The sequence below is a fragment of the Syngnathus scovelli genome, chromosome 3, assembly GCF_024217435.2.
Source record: "Syngnathus scovelli strain Florida chromosome 3, RoL_Ssco_1.2, whole genome shotgun sequence".
Classification (NCBI taxonomy): Eukaryota; Metazoa; Chordata; class Actinopteri; order Syngnathiformes; family Syngnathidae; genus Syngnathus; species Syngnathus scovelli.
Window position 1 is genome coordinate 23,895,581 of NC_090849.1, and position 19,396 is coordinate 23,914,976.

The window sequence follows — 19,396 nt, forward strand, 5'->3', positions numbered from 1 at the left end:
CTTCTGGACGTTTTCTAAAATAAAACAGGCCGTGGTTCTTGCTTGATACAGGAAGACTTGATTATGGGGGTACAGGTCAACAAAATGCATCACGAATCTGGAATGGCGCTGACGAACCAGTTTCTGTTTCTAATTACAGTAGCAATTTTCTTTTTTAGTTTAAAACGGCTTACCTCAAGAATCCAACATCACATTGTGGGCGAAGAGAAAAACTCTGATTTGTTATTGTGACTTAATTCTGGCGCTGTAAACAGGAAATTCTTGATGTATGCTGAACTAGCAAGCAATCTGAGGAGCCCCAAATACTTCAAGACTTAGAAGCAGAAGTTTCATCAACACGATTAGGGAATAGAAGAAATTTTGCCCCAAGCAATTTCCTGTTGGCAAAATCTTAACTCCGCCCCCGACTTGACACTAGTCTTAAAATAACAGGTCATATTTTATCTGTTCCATCTCAGGATTTACTATGATATGCACTTATGATTTATTAATCAACACCATATTCCTCAATTATTTTTTTAGCTCAGCTACCGCATCCGCCAGAATTGACATGTATTTCCTGGTATAAAAGGCAAGATGCGCAGAGGTGTACCTAATAATATGGCATAGTATAGTATTACGTGGGTATGTCATTGACGGTGCAGTCATGAGGCCCATGCCGACACGAGCAATGTAAATTATGCACCCTGCATCCCTTTCAAATGCAATTTCATATTCAGGTCAAATGCAAAATGAATGATAGCAGCATGTGCAAGTACCGTAATGGAGTTGTACTCACAAAATCACTTGTCTTCTCCCGCAGCTGCCCTGTCTCCTGCAGGACCACGGTCGGATCCACCACCAGCTTCTCGAAACACGCCGAGCCTAGCGAGGAGCTCTTCTGCTGGGACGCGATGAGCTGCGAGACGTGGATCTTCGGGCTTCCGTGAACCGTCAGCTCGGGTTTGCTCCCCGTGCTCCCGGAAGCCGCACCGAGATGTTGCCTGTCGCCTCCTGATCCTCGACTGGTCCCGGCCGCCGCGTCACTGCGTCCGCGCTTGTCCGGCGGAGAGGAGCAGCGAAGATTGGGCTGCGAGGACGAGAACACTCGGTCCAAGTGTTTCTTTTTCCTCTTAAACATCCACAGTCCAGACTCCTTCTTCGTACCCTCTGCTCCGCCGCTAGCGCGGCGCTCCGAGCCCAGTTTGGGACTGAGCCACGGTTTGGTTTTCTCCTGGAAAGTCTTCCACATTCGCCGCTGGTAGGACTCTTGTCCCCTGGACGTGCCTTCATCCTTGGATGCTTTTTGCTCCATGGTGCCTGAGCAGCATCCACCCAGCCTGAAGCGTGTGTGTGTGGGTGCGTTTGTGTGTGCGTGTGCACTTCAATGCGATCCGGTTAGGACCAACGTACGAGGAGGAGGAGGACGACGATGATGATGATGAAGATGAGGATGAGGATGGTGATGATGAAAGTTGGCTTGGAGTAGATTGCACATGCTGCAAGCAGCACTTTGTAGAAAACGCAGCAGATTTATTAGAGCGTTCCTGTTATGTAAGTTGGGAGTTGTTTTGCTGCCTTGGAAAAAAAATGCCTGGTCAAACTATGATAAATTCCATTTTTGGAGTCAAATGAAAACTAGAATATTTTTCGTAATGTGTGACTGTCACTTAATCTATCCTCCAAAAATGATCTCATTTGAATGAATTTTTTGCTTTCGGGTGAGAAGCGCTAACGTGGACTCAATCTGGATTCAATCCAGTTTTATATTTAGAGGCAGTGTAAATTTAACAGTAGGTCAACAGAAAGGTGCTTACACTTCATACATTTTCTACCAGAGTGATTTTGGGAGACATATTTCTTGCAAGTGCACACTCTTGTTTCACGTTTCCTTGCACTGTTCTGGATCATCTTCAAATAGGTTAAGCTTTGGTGAACATTCTCACCCACACGCAGCAGCATGTAAGAGCAGCGCTTTCTCTTTTTGGATGCTGCTCTGCTGCAACGTGCTCGATAAAACATCACGACCTTCGACTTGGCCTTTTCTTTTATCGCTCCGCCTGCATGTTCAAATTCAGCCGCTTTTATAAAAGTGTAGCGTTCACGCAATCAAACGCACAATAATCTGACGCACGTCTTGAGATGACCAACACGTTCAAGGACTCGTTTTGCAATCTATTCACATTTTCATGATGGGTTATGTTACACTGGCCTTGGCATTGCTGAGAGATGATGGAAGTGGAATGAGCGCCATTAACTGCAGCATAATACATTGGCAGCCAATATATAGATATGTTTTTTCAGTGGTGGGATCGTCATTGCTAATCGCTAGCGCTAATCCTCAGTATAAAGCAGCAACATCGTTTATAGTATTTAATCTCAATAATGCAGGTGTACCTAATGATGCGGCTAGTTAGGATCGTTAAAAGAAACAAATCTCATAAAGACTTTGCATTCCAAAAGCAGCAATTCCATTTAAGTGCAGTGTTTTGTAATGTAAATAATCTGCTTTAAACGGCTGATCAATCGTCAATAATCCGTCTAAACTTTGTTATATGGGTCCCCTGACCAAATGAAAATCCCTCTTAATGATAGCCAGAGGCAAGTCCACCTTGACTTAAGTAGAACATGTGAGCCAAACAACTCCTTATTGACTTTTTTTTGTTCTATTGGATGAGAATAACTGATGAATCTGCAGCGCGCTTGCTTTTTTTAATGATCCCGCTGCTGCCGCTGACAGTGTAGAAATGTTCTACATCTAGTGACCGCAATTGCTTCTAATTCAATTTTACTCCACTAGGACAACTTGACGCGCAGGCTAAATAGAAGGCTTAGCTTTGTTGAAATGAAATGAGGAGAATACACTTTTACTCGGCGCCGATCAATTCAGGCTGACTAAGATACAAGTAGATATGACCTGCTGGAGTACAGCTGACAAATGTTCACATCAATGACACGTTCCTGGCATCAGCTTCATCTTGCTCGCTCTCGCAGCTTTTAACATGTCCTGGAAAAACATCTCTCGCTGAATTGAATGTGACTTTACTAAAGAGCATAAGCCACATGCTCATAAGAGCATGACCAAACGCACCTTCATATGCAAACCGAGGCAGTACTCGCAGTTCTAACCGACATACTCAGCTTGCCTTTTAAAACTTTAATCTTCTTTAATCTGAAGTCGCTGGCACATCCCATTCAATAGGCCACACACTCAAAGTTGATTTGATTACAGCTGATAGGATGATGCAGAGGCCTGGGCCAAGCCTTTCTGACTCCTTTCATTCTCTGATACACACAAAAAAAAAAAGACTGCTAGATTTTGTTTTAGCCAGAGATCACCAAGTTATGTAACTTCTTATAAATGATGAAGCATTTGTGGCGACACCCATGAGAATTAAATACAAAGTTAGAAAATGTCCAAAAATGTCAATGGATGAAAAACAAGCAATTAGGAAACCAGATCAGGCTTCAGAAAATAACTTTGAGAGCTGAAGGTATCATAATTTGATGTTAGCATATAGCGACAAGACTCAAGCATTTCGGATAAATGCTGTGAGTGATGGAAAAGCCAAATCTTTTTGGAGGGACAAAAAAGATTAGATGATAAGCTCGTCTGTGAAAGTCAGCGAACATAATGTCATGGCCTCAACTTGCATGGTATCTTCTGGGACACATTCAATCAATGTTGTGTCATTTATCAACCCGAAAAAAATGATGCGTTTGACCATAGATTTCACCACCATACTGAATTTTGTCAGGCTTTGTCAAAAGGACACATCATCTTCATAATACAGAAGCGTGTTCGAAAACATTTCCATATTTCCATATCAGAGCAAGCAGGTCTCAGTACCGCACACTAAATGTCCAATTAGTGTAATTGAAGGCTGTCATCCATTGAAATAAATCCCTCAGCGCTAATTAGTTCTGCTTGCGTTGAAAGCGCAAAGCTTGGTCATGATGCTTCCTCAGCTCAAACTCACAACGCCACGGTAAAACAGATTAACACACTGTCATGAATTTTGTGTCAGACAGTGCGAAACCATTTGCTTTACTCGCAATGGATTCCATTTTTACCTTTTCTTACATATTCAGTGTCATTTTCTGAAGCTTTTGCTCCCATAACAGAATGGCTGCAAAAAACGGTCGACAAATATTGCGAGTGAAGATCAAGCTGCACATTCAGCATGTTGCCTGGCGGCTCTTCACCGTCTTCCAATCGACTGTCACGTTGTCTAACACCTCACTGACACGCAAGCCTCAGTCCAAACAGTCCACTCAGCACTACTGCAGAGCTTGAAATGGAGTAGAACAAACCATCCAAGGCGAATATTAAAGAAGACGCGTTGTGACAATTTTTGGAAAATTCTTTTTGGTATCTCATAAGGTCGTACACAGCAGACCATCTTATTTGTTCCTCTGCATGGTCTCACACTTCTCCTTCCGGGCTTTCCCACTTCATTCTATCCTGTCACCATCAATCCCTCCTTCCCTCTAACCTCATCTCAGGTGCGATGGCAACAGCGCCGAGGAGAGCGAGGACGTGAGAGACAGCAGAAAATGACACAGCTCGGCTGTAAATATGACGCTTCGACTGTGATTGCCGCCGCGTGAGTGCTGACACAGTCGGGGAGACCTCAAACTAAACAGTGATGACATTTTTAGTTGTACGTAGATTTTAGACAGTCCAATCCTCCGTCATCACATTTTTGGGATGGCATTTTCTCATAGGCAAATATAAAATGTTTGCTTGGGTTTCAGTAATTTAGCATGAGAAAAATTGCTAACCTGCTAGAAGACTACTGTGTATCAAGTGTATTTTTTTTAATCAAATGCTTAGATGCGTAAAGGTTTCCGTGGCGGAAGGTGATATTTCATTTACAGCGTCTGAGCGAACGGCACCTTATTAAATACAATGGCTGTACGAGTTGTGAAATGAAATCACGAGGGGGTTGTAAAGCTCTGCTCATAAATACTAACACTACTCAACATCTGGTCTTTCATGCTTCATTTCTCACGTGCTTGGCAATTTTCAGAAAATCGTATCAAGCAGAATGACGCCCAAGCTGCATTGACTGGGACAATGAGTAGTAGTATTCTTCACACGTAGTAGCACAGCTGTGAAATGACGGAACCAAACACAAGTTGAGGCTGCTGCTGCTGGAGAAGATAATACGTTTTGCTTAGCTCAAGGTAGAAAGCCAAACGAGTCAGCCACACATTCATTTGGACTGAAGTCTGACAAAACCGCAAATTGGATACACAAATGAAGAGGAGCCTCCATTAGGAGGAGCAGCTGGTTAAACGAATCCACCTCAAAAGGTGACGCTGACAAGTCACGCTGACACCCTGTCATCGGAGAAAAAACCTGGATACATGTCGTCGACGCGTGAGCACATCACCACCGCAACCACGGCCAGCGCATTTCCCATGAGGCCCCCCTGTCTGCATGACCCCCCCCTCCTCCTCGCCATTTCCTGTCTGCAGCTCATGTAAAAGTGCAGACAGCTGGAAAAGACACAAAAGCCTCCATCGCTTAATTGCTCCAAAAGTTACAGCACAGAGCACCCACCCATCATTGTGTTTTAAATGTCGGGGATGAGATGAAGAGAGCTGCTGATGCATAATTGATATTAGTTGTAAATACTCCAATGTGTGGGTGTTTGGAGGGAGACACATATTCGGGCACTGTTTACTTCAAAGTGGATGCACTATCGAGCAGTACAGATATTTGCACAAGTTGGTGAAACATAATTCATTAAGCAGAGGGAAGCATTAGCAAGCATAGTACTCTCTTTTGCATTGCCCAGTTGTAAATAAGACTAAAAATGACAAATGGATTCAACTCACGTCAAGTGCGTAGGCTTTACTTGCATAGTTAGTGTGATATGGGAGATCCATTTCCTCATGTTTGCAGCAGGAAATTATGCAATTTTCCTCGGTCACTGAAAATTAATTTATCCCACAAATGTTGTCTTTGTTCTTCTGTCTCAGCCTAAACAAAATACTCTTGCACTAGATCCAAGGTGGGCAATTCCAGGTCTCGAAGGCCAGCGTCCTGCAGGTTTTATAGGTCACGCTGCTGCAACACACCTGATTCAAATGAAAGGAAGTCACTTTGCAAAAAACGTCTTAATGAATTAAGAAATGGACATGGCCCGTACGGGGATCGAACCCGCGACCTTGGCGTTATTAGCACCACGCTCTAACCAACTGAGCTAACCGGCCACGTGAAGTCGCCGAAACAGCGTCATGACATATAGACTAACCTGTATGTGGTACAGTAAAGTTACTTGGTGTAAAATATTAATGGCCCGTACGGGGATCGAACCCGCGACCTTGGCGTTATTAGCACCACGCTCTAACCAACTGAGCTAACCGGCCATGTTGCAACGCCGAAACAGGGTCATTACATATTGAAAGACCTGTCTGTGGTACGGAAACGCATAGTGTAAAATGGTAATGGCCCGTACGGGGATCGAACCCGCGACCTTGGCGTTATTAGCACCACGCTCTAACCAACTGAGCTAACCGGCCACAAGAGGGCGTCGTATTAATAGCATTCCTATCCGTAGTACAAGCTCCAAAGGAACGATTAAAATCCCTTTCTGTAAAGCTCAGGTTGAACATAGCCTGGCGAAAGGCCAGTGAGCTGTCAACTGCCTCCTTCCGAGCCCAGTGTGCTTGACCTTTACACAGTGTGAAAAAAACCCCACAAAAATGCAGCAGTTGGCAGTCGCTATTATTACATTGGTAGACTTTTTTAAATCTCAAATTTCAAGTCACTATTTATTAGTTATATATTAGTTTTCGTTCATAAACAGTAATCAATATGCAGTTGAGGTTGACCATCTTTATTTCATCTGAATGTGGACGCCAGTGAACTATACTGATGATATTGAGTTGCTTGAGGTCTTAAATCCTACCATGCTGAATGCAACCTTAGCTCATTTTTAAAGACACACTCGAGACACTCAAGACAAAGAAATAAGCTGTGAATGAAAGTCCAGCAATCGATGATCCCCGTTCATTTTGGCGCGCTCCAAAAGTACCTGGGTGAAAACGAAAATACGTACATATTAACTCATGTGCAGAAAGTGGCTAAATGTGTCAGAAACAGATAAGCATGTGAAGCGTTGATAGTTTTCTTTACATTAATTAGTTGGTCGTCGTTTTTGAAATGCAGGTGTCTGAGCAGGTACCAGCTGGCTACTTGCGGCACAGTCGCAGAGAATTCTTGAACGGGTCCGTAGACCAGCTTTTCCAACAGTCGCCGGGTTTCCCTGTAGACCGCACCAAAGGAGACTCACAGCTGAGGTAAGCAATGCTGCCCGACGGACGGTACTTATGCTTATTATCGAATGGGAGAGTGGTACAGTTAAAAGGGTCTCTTGGGAATTGGAGAGAGGGGCAGAGGGTGTTTGATAGCTCTTAAGATGTCCAGAGAGACTTAAATAACGCATTACAGTTCTTCTAGGCCTCTCTCCAAGTAGTAGTAGTGCCTACCTGGCAGCCATCTTGGTAACAAACTGAAGCAACGCTTGGAAGAGGAGAGCCGCAGGGGAGGAGCTCAGCTTCAAGGCTTCTGTCGTAGCTTGTAGGACCAGATCTTTCCAGTCGTTTCCGGGGACATCTGCCTAAAAAAACATACCAAGCACGCACACAGGTGAGGATGAACATGTTTTTTATTATTATTATTCTGCTCATCCCTAAAAATCTGCTGTGTATCTCATTTAACTCTCCATTTGACCTTGGTTGATCCAACAGCCGGATGTCTTTCATCTCTTCGTGTAAGTCATGTTGCTCCAGTTAAAAAAACAAACACAAACTCACCATAGTTGGCCTCAGGGCGAGTAGGCCGAGACGCAGCAGGCTGGCGACTTGACTGCTGTGCAGGCCGAGTTGGGAGGCGAGCTGCAAACTCTGTTTGAGAGCCACGACTGCCTGCACGAGCAGACCCTGGCTAATGTACACGCCGGCCAACCACTGGGAGAGGAGAAATCACAAGAAGCTGTGGACTACATATTTGTTCAGTGGACACAATACGGAGGTCCTCGTGCAGAAAATAATCTGTCATCTTCAACAAGCAATTACTACACTATAAAACAAGTCAAGCAAAAAGTATGAAATTTCTCAGATTGTTACACTCTATGAATGTGAACAGTGAATTGCCCGACGGACCAGTGGTGCTTAAAATGACTGCGATAGCTTCATTCTCACATGCCACGCCGCAATATTGTTGGGGTTCAACATCACAGCACTGTTGAGCTGGGCCAAGGCGGATTCTGAAAGCAAAGTACCACCGCTGGCCTGAAGGAGGCGCTGGCACTGGACTTGTGTCAGGGATAAGATCACTGCGGGATGTTCTGGAGACACTTTGAGCACCTACAATAAAGCATAGCAAAGAAAATGTATAATAAATATAATAATAATAATACATTATAAAATAAGAATGAGTGAGAATATGACCTGTGAGCAGAGTGCTTCTGCTTGCTCAAGTTGTCCGCTCAGCATGAGACCACTCACTGCCTGTTGTAGTACCCATGTTTCCAGAGACTGGGCTAGGGGGCGCTCTACCTCCTCCATGCAACGCACTGGGATACACAAATCTTTATTTAGATGTGGCGATAGTAAGCTCGCACTTATAGGACATCCGATACACAATGTTGTTGGCGAGTGTGCACCCGTGACATCATCGCTGCGCAACAATGACCCAAAACATTTTACGAGGGCAACAAAGGAGTGGCTCGAGAGTGGATTAGTCAGTTTACAGACCTCAAATCAATAAAATGTCTGCGGCGGGAGCGGAAGCTTCCAGTTTATCCCCCGTGTAATTTACCGCAGTTAACAAATAAAACACCTACCTTTTTCAGAAACCACCGACATGAGGGTTTGCTCTAGTCCTTGCCTACGTACATCTGAGCCAGAGAGATAACAGCAAGTGTTTTCTGTGTGACAGGCAGCCATTAATCCTGCCCATGCCGCTGGATCATCTGGAAGTAAAGGCATCACTGCTCAAAAAATAGCACCTTACAAAAAAAAGTCAACTCAGCACTTATCTGTAATGTATAGGGCAACGATATAAAAAAAAAAGTTTGTCGGCTACAAATCTTACAGACTCGACCGATCAAATGAAGCATATGCCGAATGAGACGTGTGTGAATCTACCAGGACAGAGCAGCACGGCTCTCTGCATGGTCTTCAGAGCGTTCCTGTGAGCATCCTCTCCAGAGTGTCTTCCACAGGCCAACTGGTTGATGCCGCTGTACAGCAGTGCTCTCTACAGATTAAAATTGTTTGAATTAGAAATATGAAAATGTTCCTCCATGTAAATTCTACACCTATTAGTCCCTACAGCTATGATGATACATTGTAAATATAGAAAGGGTAATACTACCTTTCCCTGGGTCATACTGGAGAGACAAGCAACGTGTCCGGCCATCGCTCCACCCTGGAAAACACGGTATTTTATGTTACCTTTCAACAGAATTTGTCTAATTGTGTTTTTTGGATTGCATGTGGCTTACATTTGCTTTCCTGGGGTAATATTTGGGTACCAGTTTGGACAAAAGCGACCACAACGATGCATTCCCTGGATAGCTGAAAGAAGCAAAGGGCCGAGGAGAATTTAATTGAAATCCCAACGTGCTACTTTTTTGAGAGTCCAGCTCACCTGTGCACAGCTCTGGAGGCCTCTCGTTGCACCGCACTGTAGTCGCCCTGCAGCGCCAGTAAAGTGCAGGTGAGAAGACAGCGTTGCTCGATAACACTTGCACAGGACGAGCCTTGCTTGAGCAGCTCGGTTCGGGCGGCGGCGGCTAGCGTTGTATCGTTGTGGACCAATCCGAGGGCACATAAACATAGTAGGGACTCTGGTACTGGTTCCTTCAACATGGAGCTGCGGTGGAAAGACTGTCAGTCACCCGAGCAGCCGATGTACTGTGCCTAGTGCCACCTAGTGGCGCTACACGCCGCTTACCATTTGAACAGCAAGGCCTTAGCCGAGTCTATATTGCTTTGCTGGTGCTGCAGCAAGGCGAGAGCTGTCAAGACGTACGCGGTCTGCTTTTCACTGGAGGCCACAGCCAGGGCGCGCTCGTATGCTAGATCGAAAACATTTCACAGTTACTCAGGTCTCAAAAGGCTTGGGGGTTGCGTACTTACTGCTGATGCTCTCTGGTATGAGTCCTGCCTTGCAATAGGCCAGAGCCAGCCCTGACAGATCACTGAGCTCCTCCAGCGGAGTGGACTTAAAAACATGGACTGCCTCCTGCCACTGGCCACAAGCACTGAGAGGGACACGGTACACTTGATTTTTTGAATAGTGGTACTCTCTGTAAAACAATTTGGGATGGAGAGGAATCGCTCACCACAAAGCACGAGCGTAGTTGCTCCGAGCAAATGAGAGTTGCTCTGTGAGGGACGTGGACTGAAGCAGCTCAACAGCTCTGACGAATCAAAAACACACACAATTTGAAATTATTAGGACTACTTTTGTACTCATTTTGTTTTGTGGAGGGAGACCTTCTCTCCTGAATATACTTTCCGTTATACCTGTGATAAGCTTGGACGGCTTGTCTCTTCAGCTGCAGATGTTCGGCCAGGAAGCCCAGCATGATGAAAGCATCTGCATCCGACTGGATTCTTTCTGGAAAGAAAAGTTCATATTTCACACGAGCCACGAACAACAACAGTGGACTTCTATGACGTACCGGTGTACTTGCTGAGTGCCACCTGGGCCGCAGAGATGGCGTTCATCTGGATGATATTGTAGCGGTACAGTTCAGAGTCTCTATTGCTTTTATCCAATAAGGTAGAACACACCCAGTGGGCGTAACCTTTCACCCCCTCCGTCTGGATGAAGGTGATCGACGAGAAAGATGCAATGCAAAACGTTTGTGCGTGAATCAGGTTAAAATTCGAAAAGTGTGGCGGTTACGTACGTGTGTGCTAAGCTCGGTGGTGTGTCGGAAAAGATCCATGGTGTCGTAGCTTCCCACTCTTTCTGCGATCAGGGCCTGGATGGTTAGGAAAATGTCACATTCAAGTCAATTTATTCTAAAGCGCCGAAAAAAATCACAATACCTGTCCAATCCAGCAGTTGACATACATCGGCTCCAATGATTGCGCAACCTTGAAGGCCTCATGTGCGAGCTAGACAAGGCATTATTATTCACCGATCAATCTCCAATGATGAAACATCATCAAGAATATGAAGCACGCACCTCGATATTGTCCTTTTTCAGATACAAGGTGCCAAGGTTGGTCCAGGCAACGACATTCTGCAAAGACATATCAAAATATTTGAAGCCCATGGATCACGATCAAGCCCATCATACGTACGTTTGCTTCCACTTGAATGGACTTGATGAAGCAATGCTGGGACAAGGCCAAATTCTCCACACCTGGCGTCATGGAAAAAAGGTGAAGATGCATTCCTCCCTCATGTAAGCCATTGTGAATGGCTACCAAAACACATGGCTGTTGTTTACCTTTGCTTGTGTTGATCACTCCCAAAGCGTTCCAGTAGTTATGGTTGCCGCTCTCCATCATAATTGCCTTCCGTAAACACTAAAAAAAAAGAGCCAAAAAGGTGAGGTGGGAGGAAAAAAAACGAGAAGAACTGTTTTCATACTTGTTGTGCTTTCTCTAGTAGTGACGATTGCTCCTCCTCTGCATCACAGCTCAGGCGAGCCTGATGATAAAAATTAAGGCCCAGATCATACCACAGACTGGCAACCTCTGGCATGAGCTTCAAGGCACGAGTGTAACACCTGTAGATACAAAAAAATGCAACAGACTGATATGAACGCATCCCACCACGTGGGTCAAAGTGTCAGCTGTCCGAACCTTTCGCCGACTCTAAGTGTCTGGGCCTGATTCAGCGTGTGGACCTCAGCTTGTGGATCGGAGCCAGAAAGCTCTGCCGGCATCTGAACCCGAGCCCTCTTGAGGGACACTGTGTTGACAGCCGTGCAGGCATCTCCCAGCAGCTTCCACAAGCAGGACAAGTCAGATCGTAGCTTAGCAGCTCTGAGGAGCACACAAGATTCATTTTCATCTAGGATGAGATGGGGGAAATGTCACATTTCAACTTACCTGAAAAGGTTTTGTATGGCTTGCTCAATCATGTCAATGGCTCCACCATCTCTGCAGTCCTCCATTAAACTTTTTGCCAGGGACAGTTGGCATTCACCGAGACCTCAATAACACACCATGCAAGTCCAATTTAACTTGGCGAGTGAAGGAAAGGAAAAAAAATAAATAAATCTCACACGCACAACGCCGTACCTTTAAGAGCCGGGACGTAGTCGTGCTGGGTTGTAATGTGCAAATACTCCGCCACAGCCTCTTGGAACTTGCCTAGGGTCTGCTTGATGGCGGCTACCTGGTAGACGCTGTAGATGGAGGTAGGCTGAAGAAGATGGGCCTTCCCGAAGGCCTTCAGCGCTGCCGTGAAACTCTGGCGGTTTAGGTAGGCCTCACCCAAACACTCCCAACACACCCAGTCCTCCGGATCGGCTCTCAGAGCCGCTTGGAGACTGCAAACAAATAATATGAGGTTAATCAAAAAAAAAAAAAAAAGAACCACACTATTCAATTTCCAGGATAAAATGAAAATTATTTCGTCCTTACTCGGCAATGGCCAGTTGATGCTGGCCACCTTTTAAGTAATAAAGGCCTCGCCTCATCCAGGCCCATTTAGCAGAACCTGGAGTGGCCTTCTCGATGACTGACTGGAGCATTGCCAAGGCGGTGTCCTGCAGTGGTGGAAAACATTACAAATAATTATTTTTAATAAACAATAACAATGACACTGTAGGAAAAATGAAGACAACAATGTCCAGACATTACCATATCTTCTTGCGCCATGCTGAGATCAACTGCAGCCGCGCCAGATTCCGTATCATCTTCGTCCAAGTCAAAGGCCTTCCTATAACAGCCGCGTGCCCGGCCGGAGTCGTTGGCCACCTCCCGATAATAATGGCCAAGGTAGCGGAACGCGCAACCGAGGTGCGGGTCTAACTTTGCAGCCTGAGAGACACACGAAAGGTAAAGCTTAGTAGGCAAAAGTTTTTAAAAATATATATTTCTTACTAACCTTGAGAAAATGTGACTGCGCTTTGCTTCTGTCTTTTCGGGTCTCTTCTCCCATGGTCCAGTAGAGTCGGCCCAGCAAGAAAAAATACTCGGCGCAGTCGGGGCTTTGTGCCGCTGCCTTGAGGAAACTGGAGAGCGGAGGTGGGGGGGGAAAATAAATGTATCGACTGATATTTCAGGTTGTGGACTTTTACCTTTGTTCTGCAAGCTGCTGGTTGTCCTCAGCTAAGTGGGCCAGTCCCGTCAGCGCTGATCCCTGAGCCAGGTTGGGGTTCAAGGCTGCCAGCTGTGATGACACCTGTGGAACATAGATTTATTTTTTTATTTTTTACTGTGCATGGAACAGTTTTTTTTTAAAGTTGATGCTGATATTTGTGTGTGGTCAAACGGACCTTTTTTGCCTCCGATACTTTTCCTTTGTTAAGGTATGCACGACCCTTAAGAGCAACTAGTGATGGATCTTTGTCAGCATCAGGAACCTTAAGTTGAAAGATTAAAAGTACTTTTTTATTTTATGCAAGCATTTTATTTTAAATACCACAATCAAAATATCTTCCTTTTAATCATAAAGGTTTCTACAAATGTGTGATGGCAGTTAAAACACAACATGTTAATTAACACTCCTGTTATGTTTATTTTGTACACCAAAAACTTTCACTGGTCATTGTCATCTGTTGTATGTTTAGACAAAAACAAAATACAGGTCAATTTCACCAGCATGACAAAACAAGGGTTTTTGTTTTACCAGGGAAAACATCTCCAAGGCTTGCTCTGCAGCCTTCTCCTCTCCACTCCTGACCAAAGCTTCAAGCCTTAGCTTCAGCAATCGGATCTTCAGTTCCTTGTCTCCGGGCACACACGCTGTCAAACCTATTGAAACACAAGTTTACACATAATCCTGACGCTGGTCTTAGTAGTTACTTCAAAAACATCCACCCGTGTTGTGTATATTACCTTGGGCGCACGATTTAGAGCAGTCTGAGTATTTGTGTACTTTGAGTTGAGCCTCCGCCAAACTGCACCACGCTGGGTTAAAATTCCTTTTCTTTAATCCTAGCAAAATGGAAAAGAAGTCAATTTTGACAAGTGCATTATTTAGGATTTCTATTAAATACCTAAAAAAATGTGTGCATACAAACCTTGCGCAAGGTCTTTAATGGCGTCTTTATACCTGCCCTCTTGCAGAGCTTTCATGCCAAATCCCAAATCACACCAAGCGTTACCCGGCGCCAAATCACGAAGTCGCGAAAAGCAGCTGTCCGCCTCCTCGCTCGAGACACCTGCGATGATGACACAACTTTTCTGCATATTTTATCTGTAAATATCTCACAACAAGTCATCATGTAGACTTTGTGAACCTTTTTCGAGGTAGTGGGAACAAAGAACTTCAAGAGGATAACTTTGAGCTGGGTAGAGAGACAGCATTGACTCGCACGCGTGTTTCATTTTCTCCTCTTCTTCAGGCAGCTGCGGCAAAGGCATTCAAGATGAGATTTAAATATTTTACCCGTCAAGCGAGATGTCAATTTCTGTTGATTTTTACCTTGGAGAGACATTTGATGAAGTCCACCGAGAGCTTACGGTGTTCTTCTCCAGGCGTCGGCTCAACCACAAGTAAGGCCTTCTCCAAAGCTGTGCTTAACTGACACACAGCACAGCATATTAAACACGCAAAGTCATTTTTATATCCAAGTGCGACTCTTACATGCTTCCGAATTTCGCCGTCCTGCTCATTGTCAGCGAGACAGTTTGACAGGAGCTGGGCCATCTGTTGCCATAGCTGGAGTAAAGATTGCTTGTCTGCGCCGTCATCCTCTTTGAGTTGAATCAATTGCAGCCAAACCTTTGCTAACTGTGTCAGCGTGCAAACACAAACAATTTTCAATGTGTTTAGCCACTAGTTTAAAAATCATCTGCATAAATAAATAAAATTTCAGCAGTGACTACAAGCGGTGCAAATGTAAACAACAAACCTTGGAATACTCTTTGTCAGACTGATGTATTTCTTGTAGCTTTCCGATCATCTCGTAACACTTGTTTTTGTCTGAGCTGGTAACAGAAAAAAAAAAAAAACATTAAAAGTGTCACCCAATGTTGTTGTCTACAACACATTCTTATATTTTACCTTGCATACAGGTCGACGAGCTTCTGATAGACATTAGGTAGCTCAATTTTGAAATCCCACTGATCCGTCTTCTCGTATAAATTGCTCAAGCCCTATGACAAAACAGAAAGCATGATTGTGTGGAATGTGATCAGTGGAATTGATCCCATATTACCTGCCATGCCAAAAGCTGCTCCGGCTCCAGCTCCACAGCCTTCTTGTAGGCCGTCTGTGCCTGATCAGGTTGATCCAGCTCACTGGCAGCCAGGCCGATGAACACCCAGGCATTGTAGTTGTTTTTTTCAAGCTTCAAAACAGTCTGTCAGTGCATGAGAAAGTAGAGTCAGACATGATGATGATATCTAAAACTTTGACATGGAATTAGAAGATCATACCTTGCAATGTTTCAACGCCTCTTTGAACTCCTTGCTTTTTATAGCCTCCTTAGCACTCTTTAGGGCGGCTTTCACTTCTTTGCTCGACATAATAGTTGGTTTACCTTGTTTGACAGAAAGTCATTAATACGTACTAGAGAGGTTATTAGCACTTGAGTTCAAAATGTCAACAATTAGCACCGAATAGCTGAGATGTCAGAATCTCAACAGTGGACTAGGATAGTAAAGACATTATTTTCATTTAGTTAGCTTTTTGTGACACTCTTAAACACCAACTGTTTGCGTCAATGGCAAATGTTTAAAATCATTCATTTATTGTGCAGATGAAGACTGAATAAATGAATAAAAAAATTCGAGACACCCACTGTTTACGTCGACAACTTGCACTACTACTGCCAGTAACCCGGAAGTGACTGAAACCCAATCGCTTAACTCTTCACAATAAAATGTACAATAAATGCAAGTGAACATTCACCATATTTTACTTGTTGATAAAAAAATACATATTGTCAGTTACAACAAATTGGAAATTCTAATAGTGCTCGGGTTGGTTTGCTTTATTTATTATCAAAATCAGAAAACAGTACTGTCCATCAATAAACAAGGAGGAAATACATTCCTGGACCAAAGAGCAGAGATGTACACATAATAGATACAAATAAAAAAGAAAGCAGACCAAAACAGCAGGTATCAAATGAATAAAAATATATAAAATATATATAAAACTGCAGTGCAAAACATTGCACGTCCAACATCCAAGAATAGCTGAATAGATGACGACTGAGACTACAAATTTGTGAAAAAAATATTTGTAGTATATTTTCATGCTACCAAAAATTCAGTTCAGAGCAGCATTCATTACATTTAAACACGACAGTGTAAAAATATTTGTTTACAATATGACTGTTAGGTATTATCATAAGGAATTGTCAAGCCACCTGTCAATAAGTCTTTCATTGGTCACGGCATCTTTTTGCCAATCAACATGCCACCTGAGATTAGCAATGACCTGACTGTAGTTGCTACCTACACTTTGGCGCCAGGCAGCAAATTCTTTTTTGTTGTAGACATGGACAGTTGCAGAAACCTTCGGATAGTCTACGATGCTCCGTAACTGTTTGTCTAGCTGAGCCCGCACACCACGGAATTTGACAGCCACGTTGTGAAGTTCTTCCTTGTCAATTGTTAGGTCTACAGTAGAGCAAAGAAAAAAAATTCTCTGTGATTCCAGAGGTCACTTTTAAAAGAGGTCAAAATAGTGACGTGCTTACCAAAAAGCTGAGGAGGCACACTAAGTCCATCAGAATAAGCGATGTATTTCCACTTGTCACTTCTCAGCATATACGTTGAGGCATTTACATTGCAGCCATGATATTCGCTCAGAACCCAATTTGGATGTTCCTTCTTGGAAAGCACGCTGTACTTGGATAGAAGAGGAAGCAACGAGTAACCACTGAGGTTCCCGATTCCTGAGATTGCAGCAATATCTACAAGAAAATTTGGAAGCGTCACATTTAAGATGTTTTAATGCTTTCAATCATTTTCCTCACCCAGCAAAGTAGGGTAGAGATCAACCAACGACACAAACTGGTTGACCTGCCGGCTGGACGTGAGTCCAGGCCCCATGATGAGCAAGGGTACGTGTGAGCTTCCCTCAAACATGGACATTTTGTAGAACTGACGGTGCTCCATAGCTAGCTCTCCGTGGTCGGCCGTAAAGATCACGACCGTGTTGTTGAGCAAATCCGTGTCTCTTAATGCAGAAATGATCTGTCCTGAGGACAGAAATCATTATCCAAATATTATTCAGTCACTAGAAATGGACAAATGTAGAATTATGCTGTCAACCAACCCAACATTGCATCTGCTTCAGCACACATGGCGTAGTAGAAGGCCCGGATTCTCTTGACTTCCTCTTTTGTAAAATCCCCACTGCAGTTTTTGGTAAAACTGGAGTAGTAGTCAACCGGGTGAGTGGCATTCAAAGGGAGCCACGTTGGAACGGAGACAAACTCAGAATGAACCTGTGTATAAAATTGAGCGATTTAGCAGTGGGGAAGAAGAGAAGTACAGGAAGGACGAATCATACCTTTTTCAGCCAGTAGGGGGACGAGCGAAAGGTAGATCCTCCTGCAGTGGGCCCAAGGGAATCAGTCTTGTAGGTATGAGGTAGATTGAGGCCGAGGTAAAGGGCGAAAGGCTGGTGTGAGGACGCAGCCTTCTGATGGATCCATTCTGAGGCCAAATCCGTTTTCTCCCAGTCCAGAGTATTGACTCTCACTGTTGACACGTTACCAACCAGTTGAGTGACAGGCCGACCTTCTTGGCGTAGCAGGAAGTGAACGTCCCGCGTCCAGGCCTCAACACGATTACTGTAATATAAACATCAATCACAATTTAACTTTGTGTAATCTGCTACGGCGTAGAAACCCAATCCTTACAAACTTCACCTGAGAGAATGTCCGCCTGAGGTGTAGTCCAGCTTTCCGAGCATCTTTGTAAGGTAGCCATTCTTCTCCAGCAGATCCATCCATGTGGTGGCATTTGCATCAAGGCACTTGTAATTGTTCCAAGCCTGGGTGAGGTGAACAAACTGGCCGCTCCACATGGCTGCACATGCAACAAGTTTCAATCATTTCAAAAGTCACAATTGGATTATGATCATCAATTAAGATATTGACTGATGACGTGCCTGCACGGGAAGGGCAGCATATTGGGGAGTTGGTGTAAGCATTAACGAAGGTGCTCCCCAATTCTCTGAGGTAGTTGATATATGGAAGCTGCACAACTTTGCTGCCAGGGTCAAATGTCAAACGCCCATCCTGCACAAACAAGATCAAGTAACCACAACAAAGGACAAAAAAGGTTGTTTTGACTCTGACAGGTGTTGATTAAACGTGTTTTCATAACTACTCACAAACGCATCAGTCATCACCATCACGATGTTAGGTCTTGTTCCATCATAACACAAAATTTCAGCATGCATTTGAAATAGACACACCAAAACGAAGATCACGTTCATGGTAATATTTAAACACTATTGCTATAAAGTGCGTCAGAAAAGTACGTCAATACATTTCCAGTGAGTCTTTGGCATTAACAACATCCGGGTTGAGTTAACAAAATAAGAGTAAACGTACGAGGAACGTTGAAATGAAATACAAAATAGGAGACAGGATGAAATAACTAAACTCATAAAACACAAAAGGTTTTAGCAACGCTAGTTATTTAAGATTTAACTTTTTTGTCCTGAGTTTATACAATTTACATTTCGTTTCCCAACTTATTTGCTGATTTTCATGTCACAGTTTTATAATAAAGCCTTCAATTTTTTCACACAAATATTTATTGTAATTACCACTTTACTGCTATTATGCCGTATAAATTTTCAAACTTGAATTGTCACCATAGGAACGAAACTCCGCCGTAAATGTAATGGCACCTTAAAACCGCTAGATGGAAGCATTGAACCATCTTAATATAGAAGGACAGCACAGTACATACGACGCACAATACAACTTGTAAATTTATTGGGTTATTCCCTCTGCAAGACTTCCATGTCTTAGAACTGGGCCAATGTCATTTGATCATCTTTAGGGTGATAAAATGTTGAATCATTGAGACTTAATATTAATAATAATAATTTATTTTAACCAATCCTTAACAGCACTGGTGGTGATAGACTAAAGCAGGAGATTTTTGCATAGCTCAAGCACAGAGAATCAAACCAAGGACCATTGGTTCGAGGCTATATTATGAAACCACTTGTCATTTGTCTGCGCTCCAAACGTATCTGATTTTGCTTTAAACGTATTTTGCA

General features: G+C 43.8%; 3 protein-coding genes and 3 non-coding genes across 18 annotated transcripts in view; all 6 read right to left on the reverse strand.

Annotated features, from left to right (window-relative positions):
• The window catches only part of mctp1a (multiple C2 domains, transmembrane 1a), a 64,907-nt gene extending 58,855 nt beyond the window's left edge, over positions 1 to 6,052 (reverse strand). For 4 of the 12 annotated variants that reach the window (XR_007490280.2, XM_049762186.2, XM_049762188.2 and 1 more), the window contains exons 1-2: positions 5,827 to 6,052; positions 779 to 3,264 (exon numbers count right to left, since the gene is read on the reverse strand). Coding sequence is in view for 10 of the 12 variants with exons in the window: in XM_049762186.2 (XP_049618143.1) it covers positions 779 to 1,294 (516 nt within the window). In the remaining 2 variants the exon portion in view is untranslated. Of the gene's footprint in view, positions 1 to 173; positions 333 to 778; positions 3,265 to 5,826 lie in introns of those variants that run through there. The other 8 variants (XM_049762183.2, XM_049762185.2, XM_068650140.1 and 5 more) reach the window with 7 other exon arrangements.
• Positions 6,053 to 6,130: 78 nt separating this feature from the next.
• Positions 6,131 to 6,204, reverse strand: trnai-aau (transfer RNA isoleucine (anticodon AAU)). Its single transcript has one exon. It is a non-coding gene; the product is annotated as a tRNA-Ile (tRNA).
• Positions 6,205 to 6,286: 82 nt separating this feature from the next.
• On the reverse strand, positions 6,287 to 6,360 carry trnai-aau (transfer RNA isoleucine (anticodon AAU)). Its single transcript has one exon. It is a non-coding gene; the product is annotated as a tRNA-Ile (tRNA).
• A 79-nt stretch (positions 6,361 to 6,439) lies between these two features.
• Positions 6,440 to 6,513, reverse strand: trnai-aau (transfer RNA isoleucine (anticodon AAU)). Its single transcript has one exon. It is a non-coding gene; the product is annotated as a tRNA-Ile (tRNA).
• Positions 6,514 to 6,816: 303 nt separating this feature from the next.
• skic3 (SKI3 subunit of superkiller complex) lies at positions 6,817 to 15,990 on the reverse strand. 2 transcript variants are annotated; one of them, XM_068650209.1, is made up of 41 exons: positions 15,942 to 15,990; positions 15,577 to 15,680; positions 15,357 to 15,500; positions 15,203 to 15,294; positions 15,051 to 15,126; positions 14,783 to 14,929; positions 14,621 to 14,719; positions 14,436 to 14,544; positions 14,217 to 14,357; positions 14,032 to 14,130; positions 13,823 to 13,947; positions 13,470 to 13,556; positions 13,272 to 13,375; positions 13,079 to 13,205; positions 12,832 to 13,011; positions 12,613 to 12,737; positions 12,268 to 12,518; positions 12,076 to 12,178; positions 11,827 to 12,009; positions 11,612 to 11,750; positions 11,469 to 11,547; positions 11,320 to 11,381; positions 11,202 to 11,258; positions 11,062 to 11,130; positions 10,920 to 10,994; positions 10,689 to 10,830; positions 10,531 to 10,624; positions 10,347 to 10,424; positions 10,141 to 10,265; positions 9,956 to 10,079; positions 9,650 to 9,874; positions 9,504 to 9,576; positions 9,374 to 9,427; positions 9,145 to 9,256; positions 8,841 to 8,969; positions 8,446 to 8,570; positions 8,197 to 8,361; positions 7,810 to 7,962; positions 7,483 to 7,613; positions 7,130 to 7,259; positions 6,817 to 7,028 (listed from the first exon to the last, which is right to left on the reverse strand). In XM_068650209.1, exons 2-41 carry the CDS (start codon positions 15,664 to 15,666, stop codon positions 6,951 to 6,953), a joined length of 4,701 nt encoding a protein of 1,566 aa, XP_068506310.1. In that variant the 5' UTR covers positions 15,667 to 15,680; positions 15,942 to 15,990; the 3' UTR covers positions 6,817 to 6,950. The 2 variants fall into 2 exon arrangements, with proteins under 2 accessions (XP_068506310.1, XP_049619613.1); XM_049763656.2 differs by lacking the exon at positions 15,942 to 15,990 and having other exon boundaries at positions 15,577 to 15,935.
• A 128-nt stretch (positions 15,991 to 16,118) lies between these two features.
• On the reverse strand, positions 16,119 to 18,685 carry arsk (arylsulfatase family, member K). The gene is made up of 8 exons (XM_049763657.2): positions 18,494 to 18,685; positions 18,269 to 18,398; positions 18,027 to 18,186; positions 17,666 to 17,948; positions 17,429 to 17,600; positions 17,127 to 17,351; positions 16,848 to 17,063; positions 16,119 to 16,767 (listed from the first exon to the last, which is right to left on the reverse strand). Exons 1-8 carry the CDS (start codon positions 18,596 to 18,598, stop codon positions 16,493 to 16,495), a joined length of 1,566 nt encoding a protein of 521 aa, XP_049619614.1. The 5' UTR covers positions 18,599 to 18,685; the 3' UTR covers positions 16,119 to 16,492.
• Between the last annotated feature and the right edge of the window lie 711 nt (positions 18,686 to 19,396).